The following is a 16,247-nucleotide window of genomic DNA, read 5'->3' on the forward strand; positions in this document are numbered from 1 at the left end:
TTCTGCACAGAAAAGGCCTTTATTGTCAAACACAAAACTCAGCTAGTAACAAAACATTTGGGCATTTTGCGAGTATCCCCCCCGCTCCCCGGCGACGAGGCAGTCAGTCAAACGTAATCCGGAAGCTGCGTTCCTGTTCCTTGCGGCGGCTTTCGCAAACCTTGGTCACTTCCTCTACTTTCCTTTGCAGCAGGGCTGAAGGTGGAATGACAACAAGGAGAATGTCAGAGGGCTGAGCCTCCCAGCGTGCACCCCTGGCAGAGCAGACTCTGCCCGCCTGTGGCTCAGCAGTCGCTCCCTCCCCCTCCCTCGCTGGAAGAACAATGGGGCTGAGTGGGGTGTGTTTCTAATAAGGCAGCAGCCACCCCCTACCAGCTAAGTCTGGACTAGGAATCTCAAGCTGCACTGGGCTGTAGCTCCATGGCAAATTGCATTTTCTCCCACAGGCAAATTCACTGGAATAGTGTGTGGTAGGCTCACTCGTGCAGAGCACCCGTCTTGGGGTTCAGCCCCCAATTGCAGCGTCTCCACGTGGGGCTGGGAGGGACCGCTTCCTGAAATCCTGGAGAACAACTGCTGCCAGTCAGTGTCGACGACACTAAACTAGATGGACCTATACTCCTTGTTGTGCTGGCCCTCCTTCCCTGCCTTGTGGGAAGGGGGCTATTGGTTTGACTTGCTTTGGTTTGCATTATGCATTTTCTTTCTTATGTTTTTATGCGGTGGCCTGCCCTGTGATCTTTGGATGAAGGGCGGGATGCAAATTAAACAAATAAACAACACAACAGCCAACAGATAGCTCCGAAAACCTGAGCAGGAGATGGATTTCGCAGTCTGGAGACCCACAAAATGGATCCTTCCCCCCCCCCCCCAAATATGAGGCTGCGATTCCCACCCCCCAGCGGTTGCCATGTTTGCTGCAGAGGATCTCAACATGTGCCAAGCAGATAGCTCAGTAGGTTCGAGCACGGTGATAATAACATCAAGGTGACAGGGGTTGATCCCCGTATGGGACAGCTGCATATTTCCCTGTCTAGTTCCCTGGCTGAACTAGATGATCCTCAGGGTCTCTTTGAACTCTATGATTCTAGGACAAGGACTGCTCCTTTCCCACCTTGGTGCTTCCTTCCTTCCTTCTCTCTCCCTAGCCAACCTGCCTCAAAGCAGTTCATCTTAAAACTGAAGGAAGGACCCTACGACTCCCTAATAAGGAAAAGTGCCAAATACCTGAATTCTGATCAATCCACTGGAGGGAGTCCATGTGTGCATTCAGAATCTTGCAGATCTGCTGAAGCTGGAAGAGATTAGAAAATGTCATTAGTTGCTGAACCTGGTCTGGATCTCTCGAAGCCCTGCAAAGACCACGAGATCAGCACTCACGCCGGCAGTCATTTTTCAAGACGGAAGGATGCTGATGTTCTGCAGGAAGAGTTGAGCTAGGAACGGCACCATCGGAAGGGAAACCGAGCGCCGTAACTGCCATGATTTAAAAAGGCCTTTGCCCAGCCCAGGCAGGTAGCAGTGTACTCTGGCCCCAAAATGGCAGGTTGGCAGTAGTCCCTTTCCTGCTCTGAGTGGCTCAGCTGTCGGTGGGAGAGCCCAGAGCCCTGCCTGGGACTGCAGAGATGGATGTGTTGGTCCTGCCAGTGGCGTAGCGTGGGGGTGCAGGGGGGGCCAGCCGCACCGGGCGCAACATCGGGGGGGGGCGCTTGCCGCCTCCGGAGTCGCCGAAGAGCCTCGGGCGCAGGCTGTAGCAGAGCCCCATGTCTTGCGGAACTGCCGAGCTGTGCGCACGTCCGGGCTGAAGGCGTCCGGCAGGCAGCGGCTCTCAGCGCTCGCTGCGCGTCAGGGCCGCAGAGGGCGCGCCAGGCAGCCCCTCCTCACAGCCCCGCTGCCGCTGCTGCAGCTGCTGGGCCATGTTGCATTTTCCTCGCCTCTCTGCCCTCCTCCTCCTCCGGGCAAGCGGCGTCGTTTGGGCGGCAGCGCCAGCGGCAACTCGCCTCAGATCACCTGACACGGACCTGCCACCGCCGCCGTGGCTACCTTACCGTAAATACCCCAGCCCAGGCAGCAGCAAGAAGAAGCTGGCAGCGGCGGCAGGTTAGGGGCGCAAATTACTTGCCTTGCCCCGGGTGCTGACAACCCACGCTACGCCGCTGGGTCCTGCGAGGCACAAATGTGGGTGGAAGAGGAAGGCAAATCCACACAGATGATGTCTTGGTGTCCAAGGGTACTAAAATCCATCCACCCCCCGTCTTGTTAAGGCACATCAAGGCTGGTGGTGTGATCTGCTGAAGGCAGATAGGACTCCATCCTTGAAATCATAGAATTGGGAGGGACCCTGAGGGTCATCTATTCTAACCCCCTGGAATGCAGGAATCTGACCTAGAGCATCCGTGACAGACGGGCATTCAACCTGTTTAAAAATCTCCAAGAAAGGAGAGCCCACAACCTCCCGAGAGAAGCGTTCCACTGTCAAACAGCTCTTAGGTGTGGTCTGAAAATGTGATGCAGCAGCAGAAACAAAACAAAACAAGCTACGGTAATTGTATTCTAGGCTGCATCAACAGAGGTCTGGTGTCCAGATCAAGGGAAGCCGTAGTCCCACTCTATTCTGCCTTGGTCAGACCACACCTGGAATACTGTGTCCAGTTCTGGGCACCACAATTTAAGGATCCTGACAAGCTGGAAGGTGTGCAGAGGAGGGCAACCAAGATGATCAAGGGTCTGGAAACTAAACCGTATGAGGAGTGGTTGAAGGAGCTGGGTATGTTTAGCCTGGAAAAGAGGAGACTGAGAGGAGATAGGAGAGCCATCATCAAATATCTCAAGGGCTGTTCCATGGAAGAGGGAGCAAGCTTGTTTTCTTCAGTGGGTAAGACCTGAAGCAATGGCTTCAAGTTGCAAGAAAGGAGATTCCAACTCAACATCAGGAATAATTTTCTGACTGTGATAGCTGTTTTGACTGTGGGATGGAAGGTGGTGGATTTTCCTTCCTTGGATGCTTCAGTTGAGGTTCTTGCCTTGCAGGGGGCTGGATTAGATCAGGGTCCCTTCCAAGTCTACAATTCTATGAGTCGGGTGAAAGCAAAGCAGGCCAGCCTTGAAGAACGGGGTTTCCTGCTCCTGAAGCCTGACTGTGCTGAAAAGCATTGCTAAACAAGGCCACAGTGACAGATAGCTGCCTGGAGGGGGAAAAGCACGACAGAGCGGTCCTCATAAACCAGGAAGGAGCATCCTTAGAGAGGCTCTTGGCCCTCTCCTCCTCCCATGCATCTCGTCCAGTTTGTACTCACCGGGTCACTGGTGTCAGCAGGACCTCCAGAGGTGTTCAGGTGCTCAATAATATCTTTCAGATCTTGGGCCATGCGCTTCAGCTGGGCATCAATGTTCTCTGCCAGTTTGTACCTGCAGCACAGGAAAACATGTTGTCACAGATATCAATCTCCCTCCTTCTCTCGCCCCAGGGAGCCTGCCAAGCCAAGGCCAAACACTTTGGGGGGGGGGAATCCTAAAGGCTCTTTGGCTGCCATGAGGGACCCTTAAGCTTCTCCCATGGAACTGTGTGAAACTGTGACGATTGAGGGCAGCTGCTGGGTTTCCCAGTGGACTCTAATCTTGTCAATACTTTCAGTTAGACCTGTGAATGTCAGGGATTGAGCAGAAACACCCTTAGGAGACAGCTTGGTCTTCTGGCTTAAAAGTGGACTCTGCAGGAATTGCAGAACAGCACCCACCTCCCAGCCCACATGCTCAGAATTATCCAGAAAGCAAATTTCCCCCTTTAGAATGGCTCAACATAGGCTGATCTCCACAGTAGACCTCCAAACCTTTGCTTTTTATTTTTAAACTTGTCTATCCGGGGACCACCCGCAGCCCACACAACCAGCCCCACTGCCATCCCTGGCATCGTCTTACGTCTTCTCCCGTTCCTCATCTGCATGTTGTAAGTAGACGGTCCCACTCTGCTCCTTTACAGACTCTTCCAGGGGCATCAGCAAGTCCTCCAGCTCCTTTTGCTGGGACAAAATGAAATCTAGTTCTTGGTCCAACCTATAGAAAGAAAAAAGGGAGGGAGGTTAGATAAGCAGGCAACATGTGGCAGCATTGTCCGGGAGAGGCACTCAGGTAGAATTCAGGCAGGTTAGCCAAAAATATATTTGCACTTATGGCTGAAGTCAACCTGAGGACGCCAAAGGGCCTCCTCTTCAGGTACCAGCACACACAGGGAAGAAAATGGTTACTTTGGGTCACCTGGCATAATTGTAATGTGATTTGATAGGCAGGAGGAGGAGGGAGGTGAGGATAATAATAAATAATAATAATAATAATAATTTTATTGCTTATACCCCGCCCATCTGTCTGGGCCTCCCCAGCCACTCTGAGCAGCTTCCAACAAAATATTAAAATACAGTAATGCATCAAACATTAAAAGCTTCCCTAAACAGATGTCTTCTGAAAGTCTGGCAGTAATAATAAGAATGGGCTAGATCCTGCGCCCCACCCCTGTACAGTGGTACCTCGGGTTACAGACGCTTCAGATTACAGACTCCGCTAACCCAGAAATAGTACCTCGGGTTAAGAACTTTACTCAGGATGAGAACAGAAATCACACAGTGGCGGCAGTGGGAGGCCCCATTAGCTAAAGTGGTACCTCAGGTAAAGAACAGTTTCAGGTTAAGAATGGACCTCCAGAACCAGTCAAGTTCTTAACCCGAGGTACCACTGTATTACAGAAAACTAAAAAGACCCTGACATCTCTACTAGCTGGCGCTGAAAGAAGGTGTGGAGAGGAAGTGCTTCTGAGGAATGGCTCCCTGCCCAAGACAGCTTCACATCTAAATCAGTATTACAGAACTGTAGAGTTGGAAGGGACCCTGAAGGTCATCGAGTCCAACCCCCCGCAATGCAGGAATCTCAACTCAAGCATCCGTGACAGATGGCCATCCACCTCCCGAGGGAGTCTGTTCCGCTGTTGAACAGCTCTCACTGTCAGAAAGTTCTTCCTGATGTTGAGCTGGAATCTCCTTTCTTGGCACTTGAACCGCCTTCTGCAGCTCCTTCATTGCGTGAAGCAAAGTTACAGGGAACCAGGCAGAGGGCCTTCTCGGTGGTGGCGCCCGCCCTGCGGAACGCCCTCCCATCAGATGTCAAGGAAATAAACAACTACCTGACTTTTAGAAGACATCTGAAGGCAGGCCTGTACAGGGAAGTTTTTAATGTGTTTTGGTTTACTGTGGTTTTGCAATTATTTCTTGGAAGCCGCCCAGAGTGGCTGGGGAAACCCAGTCAGATGGGTGGCATATAAATTATGACTGTGGGACTGAGGGGGGCTCAGACCTTTCCTTCACAGTACTCAACCTCCCGCCAATAACATGCTATGCAGCCCCCTTTCCCTCTACCTTTTCTGATCCAGTTTCACTTTTTCCACTTCTCGGTGCAGAGACGTGATCTATAAGACAGAGACAGGGTTTACAAAGTGGGACAGGAATCTATAAGTGACAATAAAAGCCCCAATCTTTTTCGAGGTACAGTGGGAAATCAGGGCTTTAGGAACACTAGAAAAGAACTGGCTGAAAGCAAAAAGGAGTTAGTGCAACACGCTCCCTGTGGGGCATCCTTCACGATGGATACGGAAGCTGCAGTTAGTGAAGGATGCTGCAGCACGATTGCTGACAGGAATGAGGCCTTGGCAGAATGTAACACCTGGGGGTCAGAGGTCTGCTCTGGTTGCTGATCTGCTACCAGGCCAAGTTCAGGGTTTATAAACTAATATTAACACTATTAACTAACACTGTTCACTGATAGGAATGCTGAACAACTTAGGACTAGTTTACCTATGAGATCAACTTGCCCTCCATGTGCCCACTCAGCCGCTTCCATCAGCAGAACTGGCACCATTATAAGTGCCACAGAACATTCCATTTTTCCATGTGGCAGCACCCACCTTTTGGAACGCCCTGCACCCTGACACCAGGGACACCCCCTTCGCTGTACTGTTTTCAGTCCTTGCTAAAAACATTTTCACTTAGGCAAGCCCACCGAAGCCTGCAGAATGTTGACAAGTGTTTTGATCTGTTTTCAGTTGACTGCTTATTTTAATGGCTATTTCAACGTTTTAAATACTTGCTTTGACTCAGACATATGCTCTTTACTATGTTTCAATCACTGATGTTCTGTAATGTGTTTTTAATGTTGCCCTGTGATCTTTCGATGAAGGGTGGTATTTAAACTAAAATAAATAAATAATATTAATAATGTTACTGTTCTGTTAAGGTTAAAATTGTGTACAGTGGTGCCTCGCAAGACGAAATTAATCCGTTCCGCGAGTCTCTTCGTCTTGTGGTTTTTTCGTCTTGCGAAGCATGGCTATTAGCGGCTTAGCGGCTATTAATGGCTTTAAGGAAAAGGAAACAAACTCGCAAGAACTCGCAAGACGTTTCGTCTTGCAAAGCATGCCCATAGGGAAATTCGTCTTGCGGAACGACTCAAAAAGCAGAAAACTCTTTCGTCTAGCGAGTTTTTCGTCTTACGAGGCATTCGTCTTGCGGGGCACCACTGTATAAAGAGGAATCTTAGTTACAGCCAGCCCCTGCATGGGCACAGGAGGCGATACCTTAGCTCCCCCTCTGACCTAGGCAGCAGAGCTCCCTAAAAAGAATCTTGCCGGCAGAATGGGTCCCTACCTTCTCCCCGTTTTCAATCAGTTTCCTGTCCCAGGCGTTGACTTGGGTGGCCTGCTGGAGGAAGTGTTTCTCCTGGTCCTCCAGCTCCAAGCTCCATTTGTTAACCAGGCTCTCCAGCTGGGCGTAGGTCATCGACGGGGGAGCCCTGCAAAGAGAGGAGGAGTGTGCTGGGTGGCAAAAGAGCTGAGCCAGCCCACAGCTCCACCCCCACGCGGGGCTCAAGGAGGGAGACCTGCATCCAGCAAACTGCTATGCCTTGCCTCCGTGGGGGGACTCCATTCTACACCCCCCAAACTCATGGCTTGCCTAGCATATGGGAATCATCATCATCATCAGCAGCAGCAGCAACAACAACAACATTTATACTCTACGCATCTGTCTGGGTTTCCCCAGCCACTCCGGGCAGCTTCAAGTATGTATAAAAGCTTAATAAAACATCAAACATTATAAACTTCCTGATTATAAACTTATTAGAATTACAAACATTATAAACTTCCTTTCAATGCCTTCTAAAAGTTGTGTAGTTCTTCCCAACTCTGAGTTAAAGATAAAAGTCCCTACCAGAGAAGAATGACAAATCAAGCTGATGGACTATGCTGAGATGGCAAAGCAGACTAGAAAACTCAGAAACCAGAAGCACAAAAACTTTACAAAAGAAAGGGAATTTTTTATAAGCTATTTAGGAGACCACTGTAAGCAGACGGAAACAAGAGCAAGATTTTGATTCATTTGTAGTGTAAAAATACTATGGATAATATAGCCTGATATAATAATTGGAGTACTTATGAATATGCAGGTGCAGGTTCTTAAAATGAGACTCCATGGAGGGAAGTCCCGAGATTCAGAGACTCTATACAGATATATCTTTGCCAGTTTGTGTTTATTTGTGCTTTGTATTTGTAAAATCAATAAAAATGTTGTGAGTTTTTTTTAAAAAAAAGTTGTGTAGTTCTTTATCTCCTCGACATCTGAAAGGTGTTCCACAGGGAGGGTGCCACTACCGAAAAGGCCCTCTGCTTGGTTCCCTGTAACCTCACTTCTCGCAGGGAGGGAACCGCTAGAAGATCCTTGGAACTGGACCTCAGTGTCCAGGATGAACGATGGGGTGGAACACGCAGGGAACTTACGTGACTGTTGTGGTGCCCGCAGTGGACGTGGAGGCCACTGTAGCAGTGGTGGATAGAGGCTTCAGGTTCAGCATGAATCCCGTACTTGGGGTGGAGGCAATACCTGCAGAGAAAACAAATGTTGGGTCAAACCACAGCAGGGATGCAGGGCAACAGAGTCCCTGCTTGGAGCTGGTCCCAGGATGGGAGACTCCTGGGCCTGAGCTCAGCAGCGATGGAAGAGCCAGGGATGGGAAGAGGAGGCTGCCAAGGCTGCCTGCCCAGCATGCTCCGTGGCCAAGTGAAAAACCACAACCTCTCCTATAGCTGATCTCAATAGTGCCCACTTGTCACTGAATGCAACCAACGGAGCTCGGGACCCCTCTTGCATTATCAATAAAGACAAAAAAATATATAAACAAAGGACCTTCCCATGTGATATAGACACAACCCCCTACACTAACAGTAGGCAATAGATTCCTGCTCTCCCTCTCAATCTGCCTCTTTTCCCCCAACTTGGGTCTCCAGCTGTTTTTGGACTGCAGCTCCCATCATCCCTGACCACTGGTTCTGCTAGCTAGGGATGATGGGAATTGTAGTCCAAATACAGCTGGAGACCCAAGTTTGGGAAACACTGGTCTATGACAAGTGTCTCTCACTAACTGTTAAAAAGACTCTGTGAACTGATGACAGATGTACCTTTCCCTGTTCATCTGTTTGTTTCGCAACACACACAAAAAATAGTTAATAACAACTAATTAAAAGAAAAATATCCACTCCACCTCGTTAGCAATCATTTTCGCAATGCCAAGAGAGGAGGTATCAGCAGATGAAGGAGCATTTCTGACATGGAAAATTTGGGGCTGGGGTGCAAATACCACCCACTTGCCCTGCTCAGGAATCCCTTTTCTTCAGAGTCTCCAGCTTTGGCAGCAGGAGGAAGAAGAGTGATTGACCCTCCAGTTCACGTGCAGACAGTGCTGTGTTACTCAATGCTGCATGAACTCCAGAACCATCAGTGGCCCAGGCAGGACCTAGTACAAAAAGATGCGAGCCAGACAGACTTCTGGAGTCTGCTTTGTGGACAATCCATCATACACACACAGTTCCACTTCAACTACAGCATCCTCCCTCGTTTCCTGCTACTGCTGGCTTTGACCTGCAAAGCCCTTAATGGTATAGAACCAGTATATTTGAAGTTGCCAGCTCTGTCTGCAACGTAATCTTGCCTACCCGCAGCTTTCAACCTTGCTGGCTCTGCTATGTACAACACCCCCTTCCAGGAGCACGGCTAACTGGGATGCGAGGCAGGGCCCTTCCTAATGTGGAACCTTGGAACCATGCAACTCCTTGCCTAGAAAGATTCCACCGGCTCCTTCTTCCAAGCTTCAGGAAAGACCTTTTCATTTCACCAAGTTTCTAGCGTGGGTTAAAATACGTTTTTGTTTTTTTTAATCCCTGTTTCGATGCTGAATTGCTCTGTTCCGTGAAGCTGATCATAGCAATGTAAACAGCTTTATGTGCTTCATGAATTGTGAAAGCTGCAGAGCCCTTCAAATAATATAACGACAGCAAGCAAGAACTCCACGGTGCCTGCAACATTCTACCTGATAGCTCAGTCGGTAGAGCAGGAGACTCTTGATCTCAGGGCCATGGGTTCGAGCCCCATGTTGGGCAAAAGATTCCTGAATTGCAGGGGGTTGGACTAAATGACCTGCATCGTCCCTCCCAACTCTATGATATGATTATTTTAGTGTATTTCTCATCTCCGCTGGAAGCCGCCCAGAGTGGCTGGGGAAACCCAGCTAGATGGGCGGGGTACAAATAATAAATTATTATTATATACCCGGAGACAAAAGTCAGTGGCAGTTGTGTGTATCCTTGCCTTCCCTCCCTCCCTCCCTCCTATTTTCTTTTCTGAGCCTTACTGGTTGCTGCGGGGGCTCCTCCCACTGCAGTCGCCGTGGCCGTGGGTGCTGTTGCTGTCGTCCCAGGGGCTTTTGCGCCAAACCCTAAAGTCCCAGCAGGTGCCGTCCCCGTTGAGGTGACACCAACTACAGAAGGAAGAAAACAAGAAGCTCCTGAGTGCAGCTTGGCAAGGCTGCCTCCTGCTCAAAAAACCAGCCCCGGCAGTTAAGTGGTTTGGCGCAACGGACCTTTAGGCAAAACCTGGTGGAGTACAAAATATCCTGGATTGAGGGGGAGAGAGAAGTGGTCCGTTTTGCACCATCAGCAGGCAGTGGGCAGAGCCAAGGCTGCCCAAGCCCCACTCTTCCCACTTCCCCATCAAGAAGGGAGGCAGGGCCCTAGTCGCTTACGTGAGAGGCCAGTAGCAGACGAGGCTGGCGCGGAAGAGCTTGCAATGGACGCAAACAACGTTGGCCCGGACATCCCGAGGATGGAGTTCACAGCTGTGGTAGAAGGCGCCGTGGAAGTTGCCGCTGTACCTGCTTCGGGGAAGAGACGCATTCTGGGGTTCAGTTACAACCAGGAGGAGGAGAACACACTTTTCCTCACGGAAGATACTTAGCTGGTAAGAGCATGAGACTCTTAATCTCAGGGTTGTGGGTTCAAGCCCCACGTTGGGCAAAAGATCCCTGCATTGAAAGGGGCTGGACTTGATGACCCTCATGGTCGCTTTCAGCTGTGAAGTTCTATGATTCTATGCACCCGTCCACAAGGCCAAGGAAGACACAGAGTCGGCCTGGTGGCGGAGCAGTTTTCCAGGAAGTCGAAGGCAACTGGAAGTTCTCACAGCCCCTGCCCCCCTGTTATGGCCAAGTAGGGGAAGCAGCTGCCGCCACCACTGCTGCTATGCCAGTCCCTGTGTGCTAGGTGCTGTACAAAGAGGAGAACCATCTACTCCCAGACACACTATGCAAAGGCACAAGGCTATGGCAAAACTTGGTGAAGGAGCTGTGGCGATGCGGGAGGAGAAGTTAAACAGCAACTGAAGAAAAAGAATGGGCGGTGGTTGTTCAGAGGAGGACAGGGAAGCAGCAGTGGTGAGATGACAGCAGCAGCAGCAGCAGCTTGGCGGGCAGAGCGTGTCCAAGAGCAGAAGCAAAACACGGGGAGGAAAGGAACCAAAAGGCAGCTGTGGCAGATCAGCTTGGCCGGAGTGTGTGTGTGTGTGTGTGTGTGTGTGTGTGTGTGTGTATAAGCACAAAAGGGAACAGGCAGGATTCGGAGGGGAAGGTCTGGAGCTTGAAACAGAGAGTGAGGAGAAAGGCCCAACTGTGCCAAGGTATTTCAGAGTTAATTTAGAAGGCCAGCAAAGCAAGGATAGACACCAGCACAACTGCCCTGCCCTTTCTCACTTCACTTCTTAGCAAGAACGGCCCAATTTCCCCCTTCCCGAGGCACAATCGCCTACCTCCAAGTTTCGCTCCAAAGGACAAGGCTGGCCCCTGACTGAGCGTTCCTGTGGAGGCAGAGGTGGCAGGTGTTGATGTCAGCAGCCCAAAGCCTGAAACTGGAGCTGGAACAGAGAATGGTTAAGAGAAGCAGTTATCACCTTAAATTCCTTCTCCAGTCTGTGCTTGAGTAGAATAGCATCTTTGGGGCAACGTGAGACACAGCTGCATTATGACTCAGCCCTTCACCTATATACAATTACCTAACTTTGCATATGGAGGGCAAGCTTGCAAGGCAACTTGTCTACAAAGAAACTCTGCCTTGCTAGAAGTGCTTTTGCACAGGGCTTGGCGTCTCACCTGTTGTCTGTGCCCCAAGGCCAAATGCCACAGCTGGCTGCACTGTGGATACCGTGGTTGCAGTAGGGCCGGCCGCGGATGCAGGAACTCCAAACGCCAAGCCAGTGGAGGCAGGTGCTGCTTGCTGCGTCGTATTCCCTATGGAGCCAAGGCTGAAGCTGGGGGCTGCAGCCTGCGTTGTTCCCACACCTCCAAAGCTGAAGCCTCCGGTTGTGGCAGGCTGGGTAGCGGTGTTGGAGCCGAACACAAAGCCGGAAGGAGCCACTGGCTGGCTGGCAGGGGCGCTACTGGGTGTGGATGTGCCCAGTCCGCCGCTGCCGAGCCCAAGCGCCCCCGTAATGCCAGCCGATTGTGTTGTGTTGGTGCTGCTCAAGTTCAGCTTGGGGGCATTTCCCCTAAATAAATAAAAAAGAGCAAAAGGGTCCAGGGTGGATTTTGGGCAGATATTCAAAGCATCCCAAGTTCTCTTGTGCCATTTTTTTGCTGCTACTTCTGCATCATTTCATTTCCGACTAAAGTCTCAGGGTAGGTTGTTTGCCCATTTACCGCAGGATTTTTACCATTCCAGCTGAGCCCAAGGAGACTGGCAACCGGCGTTAGGAATTAGCCAGGCACCAGGTGCATTTTGCGACTGGCGCGGGTCCAATTTAGACCATTTCCATCTGGCTGGCCCCTCCAGTTTTTGGAAGCAAGTAAGCAGAATAACTTATTCATTGCATTTATTTCCCACCCTTTTCCTGCAAGGAGTAGAGTTATATCTTGGTTCTCAAATGGAATCCGTTCCAGAAGTCTGTTCGACTTCTGAAAACGTTCAAAAAGCAAGACGCGGAAGCAGCGTTGGACGTTCGGGTTCCAAAGAACGTTCGCAAACCAGAACACTCACTCCTGGGTTTGCAGAGTTCAGGAGTCAAAACATTCGAGTCACAAGGCGTTCGACAACCAAGGTATGAATGTACATGGTTCAGCCCCCTCCTCAGTTAATCCCTACAATGATCTGGTGAGGTAGGTTAAGCGGCTGTGAATGACTCCAAGGCTTCCTGTATGAGTGGGGATTTGAACCCTGATCTCCCAGGTTCTGGTCCAACTAACCACTACACCACTCTGGTTTCCTGGAGTTCTTCTGCTACGGGGCAGCTCTATAAATTAAGGAGCTCAATAAATATGGGGAAAGCCAAATGTCCCTTAGAGAAGGATCTGACATATTTTCCTGGAAGTTTGCATTTGTTTTATTCTGCATTGTTTTATTTTATGTTAATGTACTGCTTTGAGATTGTTTGCTTTAAAATATAAAGCAGTATAGAAATTAAATTATTATTATTGATAATAATAATTTAATTTCTATGTTGCTTTAAATAATAATAATAATAATAATAATAATAATAATAATAATCTCCAATGGGAAGGAATGGTGCCTAGACACACCTTTGTGGTGGCTGTAACCTAGGTTTAAGGTGCCATTTGGTGACATTGCTGGGAACCACCCTGGGCACCAGCTCCCCCACCTAAGGCTATAGATTGTACAACACAGTGGTACCGTGGTTCTCAAATGCCAAAAACCCGGAAGTAATTGTTCTGGGTTTTCAGAAGCCGAACGTCTGATCCTTAGGGCTCAACAAGCCTCCCACCCACATGGGATTGTGCCAACCTTACCCCAGTGTGAACACATTTCCAGCAGCAGCTGGTGCCGACGTGGCAGGTGTGCCGAAGCTGAATCCAGAGGTCTGTGCCGATGTCGCTGGGGGAGCGAAAGAGAACAGGCCTGCAGGCTGGGTGCTTGCTGGGTTTTGAGCAGCTGTCCCAAAACTGAAGCCTCCCCCCGTGGTGGCTGAAGAGAAGGAGAACCCCGCAGGGGCTGTGCTGGCTGCGGTTTTCGGAGTCCCGAAGCTGAAGCCTCCCCCAGGAGTGCCAGGTGTGCCAAAGCTGAACTGGCTCATGATGATGGCTGTGCTCCTGTGAGGAAACAGAGAAAAAGAGCTGTCTTGTTGGCTCCAGGGCTGATGCTGATCTGTGGAGGCTGGAGATCTCGGTGGGCAAAGCAACCCAAGAGCACAAGAGGGGTGGGGTGGGGTGTTGAAGCAAAGGGAAACTGTTTCAGAAGCTCTGCAAATGCCAGCTTGGTTACAAAGATAACCCCACAGTAAATATGGGGGAGGGGGAATCTAAATGCCCCTTAGAGAAGGAACTGAAATATTTTCCTCAAAGCTTGTATTTAATAATAATAATAATAATAATAATAATAATAATAATAATAATAATTTATTATTTGTACCCCGCCCATCTGGCTGGGTTTCCCCAGCCACTCTGGGCGGCTTCCATAGAAACCAAAAATACATTAAAATATCACAGATTAAAAACCTCCCTGAACAGGGCTGCCTTAAGATGTCTTCTGAATGTCAGGTAGTTATTTATTGCTTTGACATCTGCTGGGAGGGCGTTCCACAGGGCAGGTGCCACTACCGAGAAGGCCCTCTGCCTGGTTCCCTGTAGCTTTGCTTCTCGCAATGAGGGAACCGCCAGAAGGCCCTCGGCGCTGGACTTCAGTGTCTGGGCAGAACGATGGGGGTGGAGACACTCTTTCAGATATACTGGACCGAGGCCGTTTAGTGCTTTAAAGGTCAGCACGAATACTTTGAAGTGTGCTCGGAAACGTACTGGGAGCCAATGTAGGTCTTTCAAGACCGGTGTTATGTGGTCTTGGTGGCCACTCCCAGTCACCAGTCTAGCTGCCGCATTCTGGATTAGTTGTAGTTTCCGAGTGACCTTCAAAGGTAGTCCCACGGAGAGCGCATTGCAGTAGTCCAAGCGGGAGATAACCAGAGCATGCACCACTCTGGCGAGACAGTCCGCAGTCAGATAGGGTCTCTAGGGCACCCAATGAGCTTTATGGCTGAAGGGCCTTCTCGGCAGCAGAACCCACTCTGTGGAATGCCCTCCCGTCAGATGTCAGACAGATAAACAAATATTTGACTTTTAGAAGGCAGCCCTGAAGGCAGCCCTTAGGAAAGTTTTCAATGGCTGATGTTTTATTGTGTTTTTAATGCTGCGTTGGGATCCAGTCAGATGGGCAGCATATACATAATAAATCACCAACATCATCATATAAGTTTCTAACACTGCCCACCAAAGACCACCAGTGTCGAATCAATGATTCTTCAACATCAACTTTGTTGGACTGGTCATGTTGTTCGGGTGCCTGATTAACGTCTTCCAAAGTGACTACTCTATTCCAAACTTAAAAATGGTAAGATTAATGCTGGTGGTCAACAAAAGAGGTTTAAAGACTCTCTGAAGGCAAATCTAAAAAAAAAAGTAGTATAAAGACCGACAACTGGGAAACACTGGCCTGTGAGCGTTCCAATTGGAGAACAGCCTTTACCGAAGGTGTCATGGGCTTTGAAGACGCTGGAACTCAGGACGAAAGGGAGAAACATGCTAAGAGGAAGGCACGCTTGGCAAACCCCCACCATGATCAACTCCCACCCGGAAACATATGTCCCCACTGTGGAAGGACGTGAGGATCCAGAATTGGCCTCCACAGTCAATTATGGACTCACTGCTAAAACCGTGTTTATGGAAGACAAAATAAATCATCATCATCATCATTCCCTGTTTTTAACGTCTGAAGTTTTATTCTGTTTTTAATGTTCTGTTGAAAGCCGCCCAGAGTGACTGGGGAAACCCAGCCTGATGGGCCAGGTAGAAATACAGTGGGTACCTTGGGTTAAGTTCTGGAGGTCTGTTCTTAACCTGAAACTGTTCTTAACCTGAGGTACCACTTTAGCTAATGGGGCCTCCTGCTGCCACCATGCGATTTCCGTTCTCATCCTGAAGCAAAGTTCTTAACCCGAGGTACTAATTCTGGGTTAGCAGAGTCTGTAACCTGAAGCGTCTGTAACCCGAGGTAATAATAATAATAATAAATTTTATTTATACCCCGGCCTCCCCAGCTAAGGGCGGCTATCAAGCAATAATAAAAACAAGTCGAATGAATACAATTTAAAAATAAGATTAATGGTTTTTAATGGTAGGTGATGTTGCTATGCTGTATTATATTATCTATGTTCATCGATTTATTTCTTGGAGTTAAGAATAAGACTGGGATAAACTGTGTTCGCTGAGCCCTTATTTTATACAGTCTGTATATGATGCTTGTTAGTTAATGTGTGGTGTATTATGCCTAATAAAGGATTATGAATGAATGATTAAAATACAACATTAAAACACTGTAAGATAACACTGTAATAACTTATTATTATTATTATTATTATTATTATTAGTAGTAGTAGTAGTAGTATCATCATCATTTCTAACGCTCCCCACCCACTACTTCCAGCCCGTCAAGTTAAGGGCTCCAGCGACCAAAGGGAACCGTCCCCCGTGGGCGCCTCATGCCAGATCTCGCCGCAAGAAGCGGATTGACTTCGACTCCATACCTGAGCTTCTAACCCTGCTCCTTCTCCTCCTCCTCCTCGTGCTGCTGCTCTCAGCGCTAACGGCAGCCTCCTGCGTCCGCGAGAGGGTCTTGCGAAGCCGGGGAAGAGCAACTGTCAATCTCCTCTTCCCTCCTCGCGTCTCCTCCGCTGCGCGGCAGTTACGCTCCTCGGCCGCGCGCCCTTATGACGGCACGGATGTCAGCGCCCGTCCGCGCGGAGGTTCCGGCGCCTCCCGATGTCGTCTTGGCGCTCCTCCGCCAATGGGCGCGCGGCAACCGCCTTGCACCCGCGCAGGCGCCGTGGGGC

At 49.6% G+C, this 16,247-nt stretch overlaps 1 protein-coding gene across 2 annotated transcripts; it reads right to left on the reverse strand.

Annotated features, from left to right (window-relative positions):
* LOC310837531 (nuclear pore glycoprotein p62-like) lies at nucleotides 1-13,442 on the reverse strand (the record flags this gene model as incomplete). Of its 2 annotated transcripts, none has more annotated exons than XM_083724247.1 (12): nucleotides 1-195; nucleotides 1,228-1,294; nucleotides 3,297-3,408; nucleotides 3,919-4,053; nucleotides 5,403-5,452; nucleotides 6,687-6,831; nucleotides 7,814-7,916; nucleotides 9,721-9,846; nucleotides 10,111-10,239; nucleotides 11,169-11,273; nucleotides 11,509-11,903; nucleotides 13,159-13,442. In XM_083724247.1, the coding sequence occupies 12 exons, from the start codon at nucleotides 13,440-13,442 to the stop codon at nucleotides 104-106; spliced, it is 1,743 nt and encodes a 580-aa protein (XP_083580373.1). In that variant the 3' UTR covers nucleotides 1-103. The 2 variants fall into 2 exon arrangements, with proteins under 2 accessions (XP_083580373.1, XP_083580372.1); XM_083724246.1 differs by having other exon boundaries at nucleotides 10,111-10,242.
* Between the last annotated feature and the right edge of the window lie 2,805 nt (nucleotides 13,443-16,247).

This window comes from Podarcis gaigeae, assembly GCF_964106915.1.
Source record: "Podarcis gaigeae genome assembly, chromosome: 2".
Lineage (NCBI taxonomy): Eukaryota > Metazoa > Chordata > Lepidosauria > Squamata > Lacertidae > Podarcis > Podarcis gaigeae.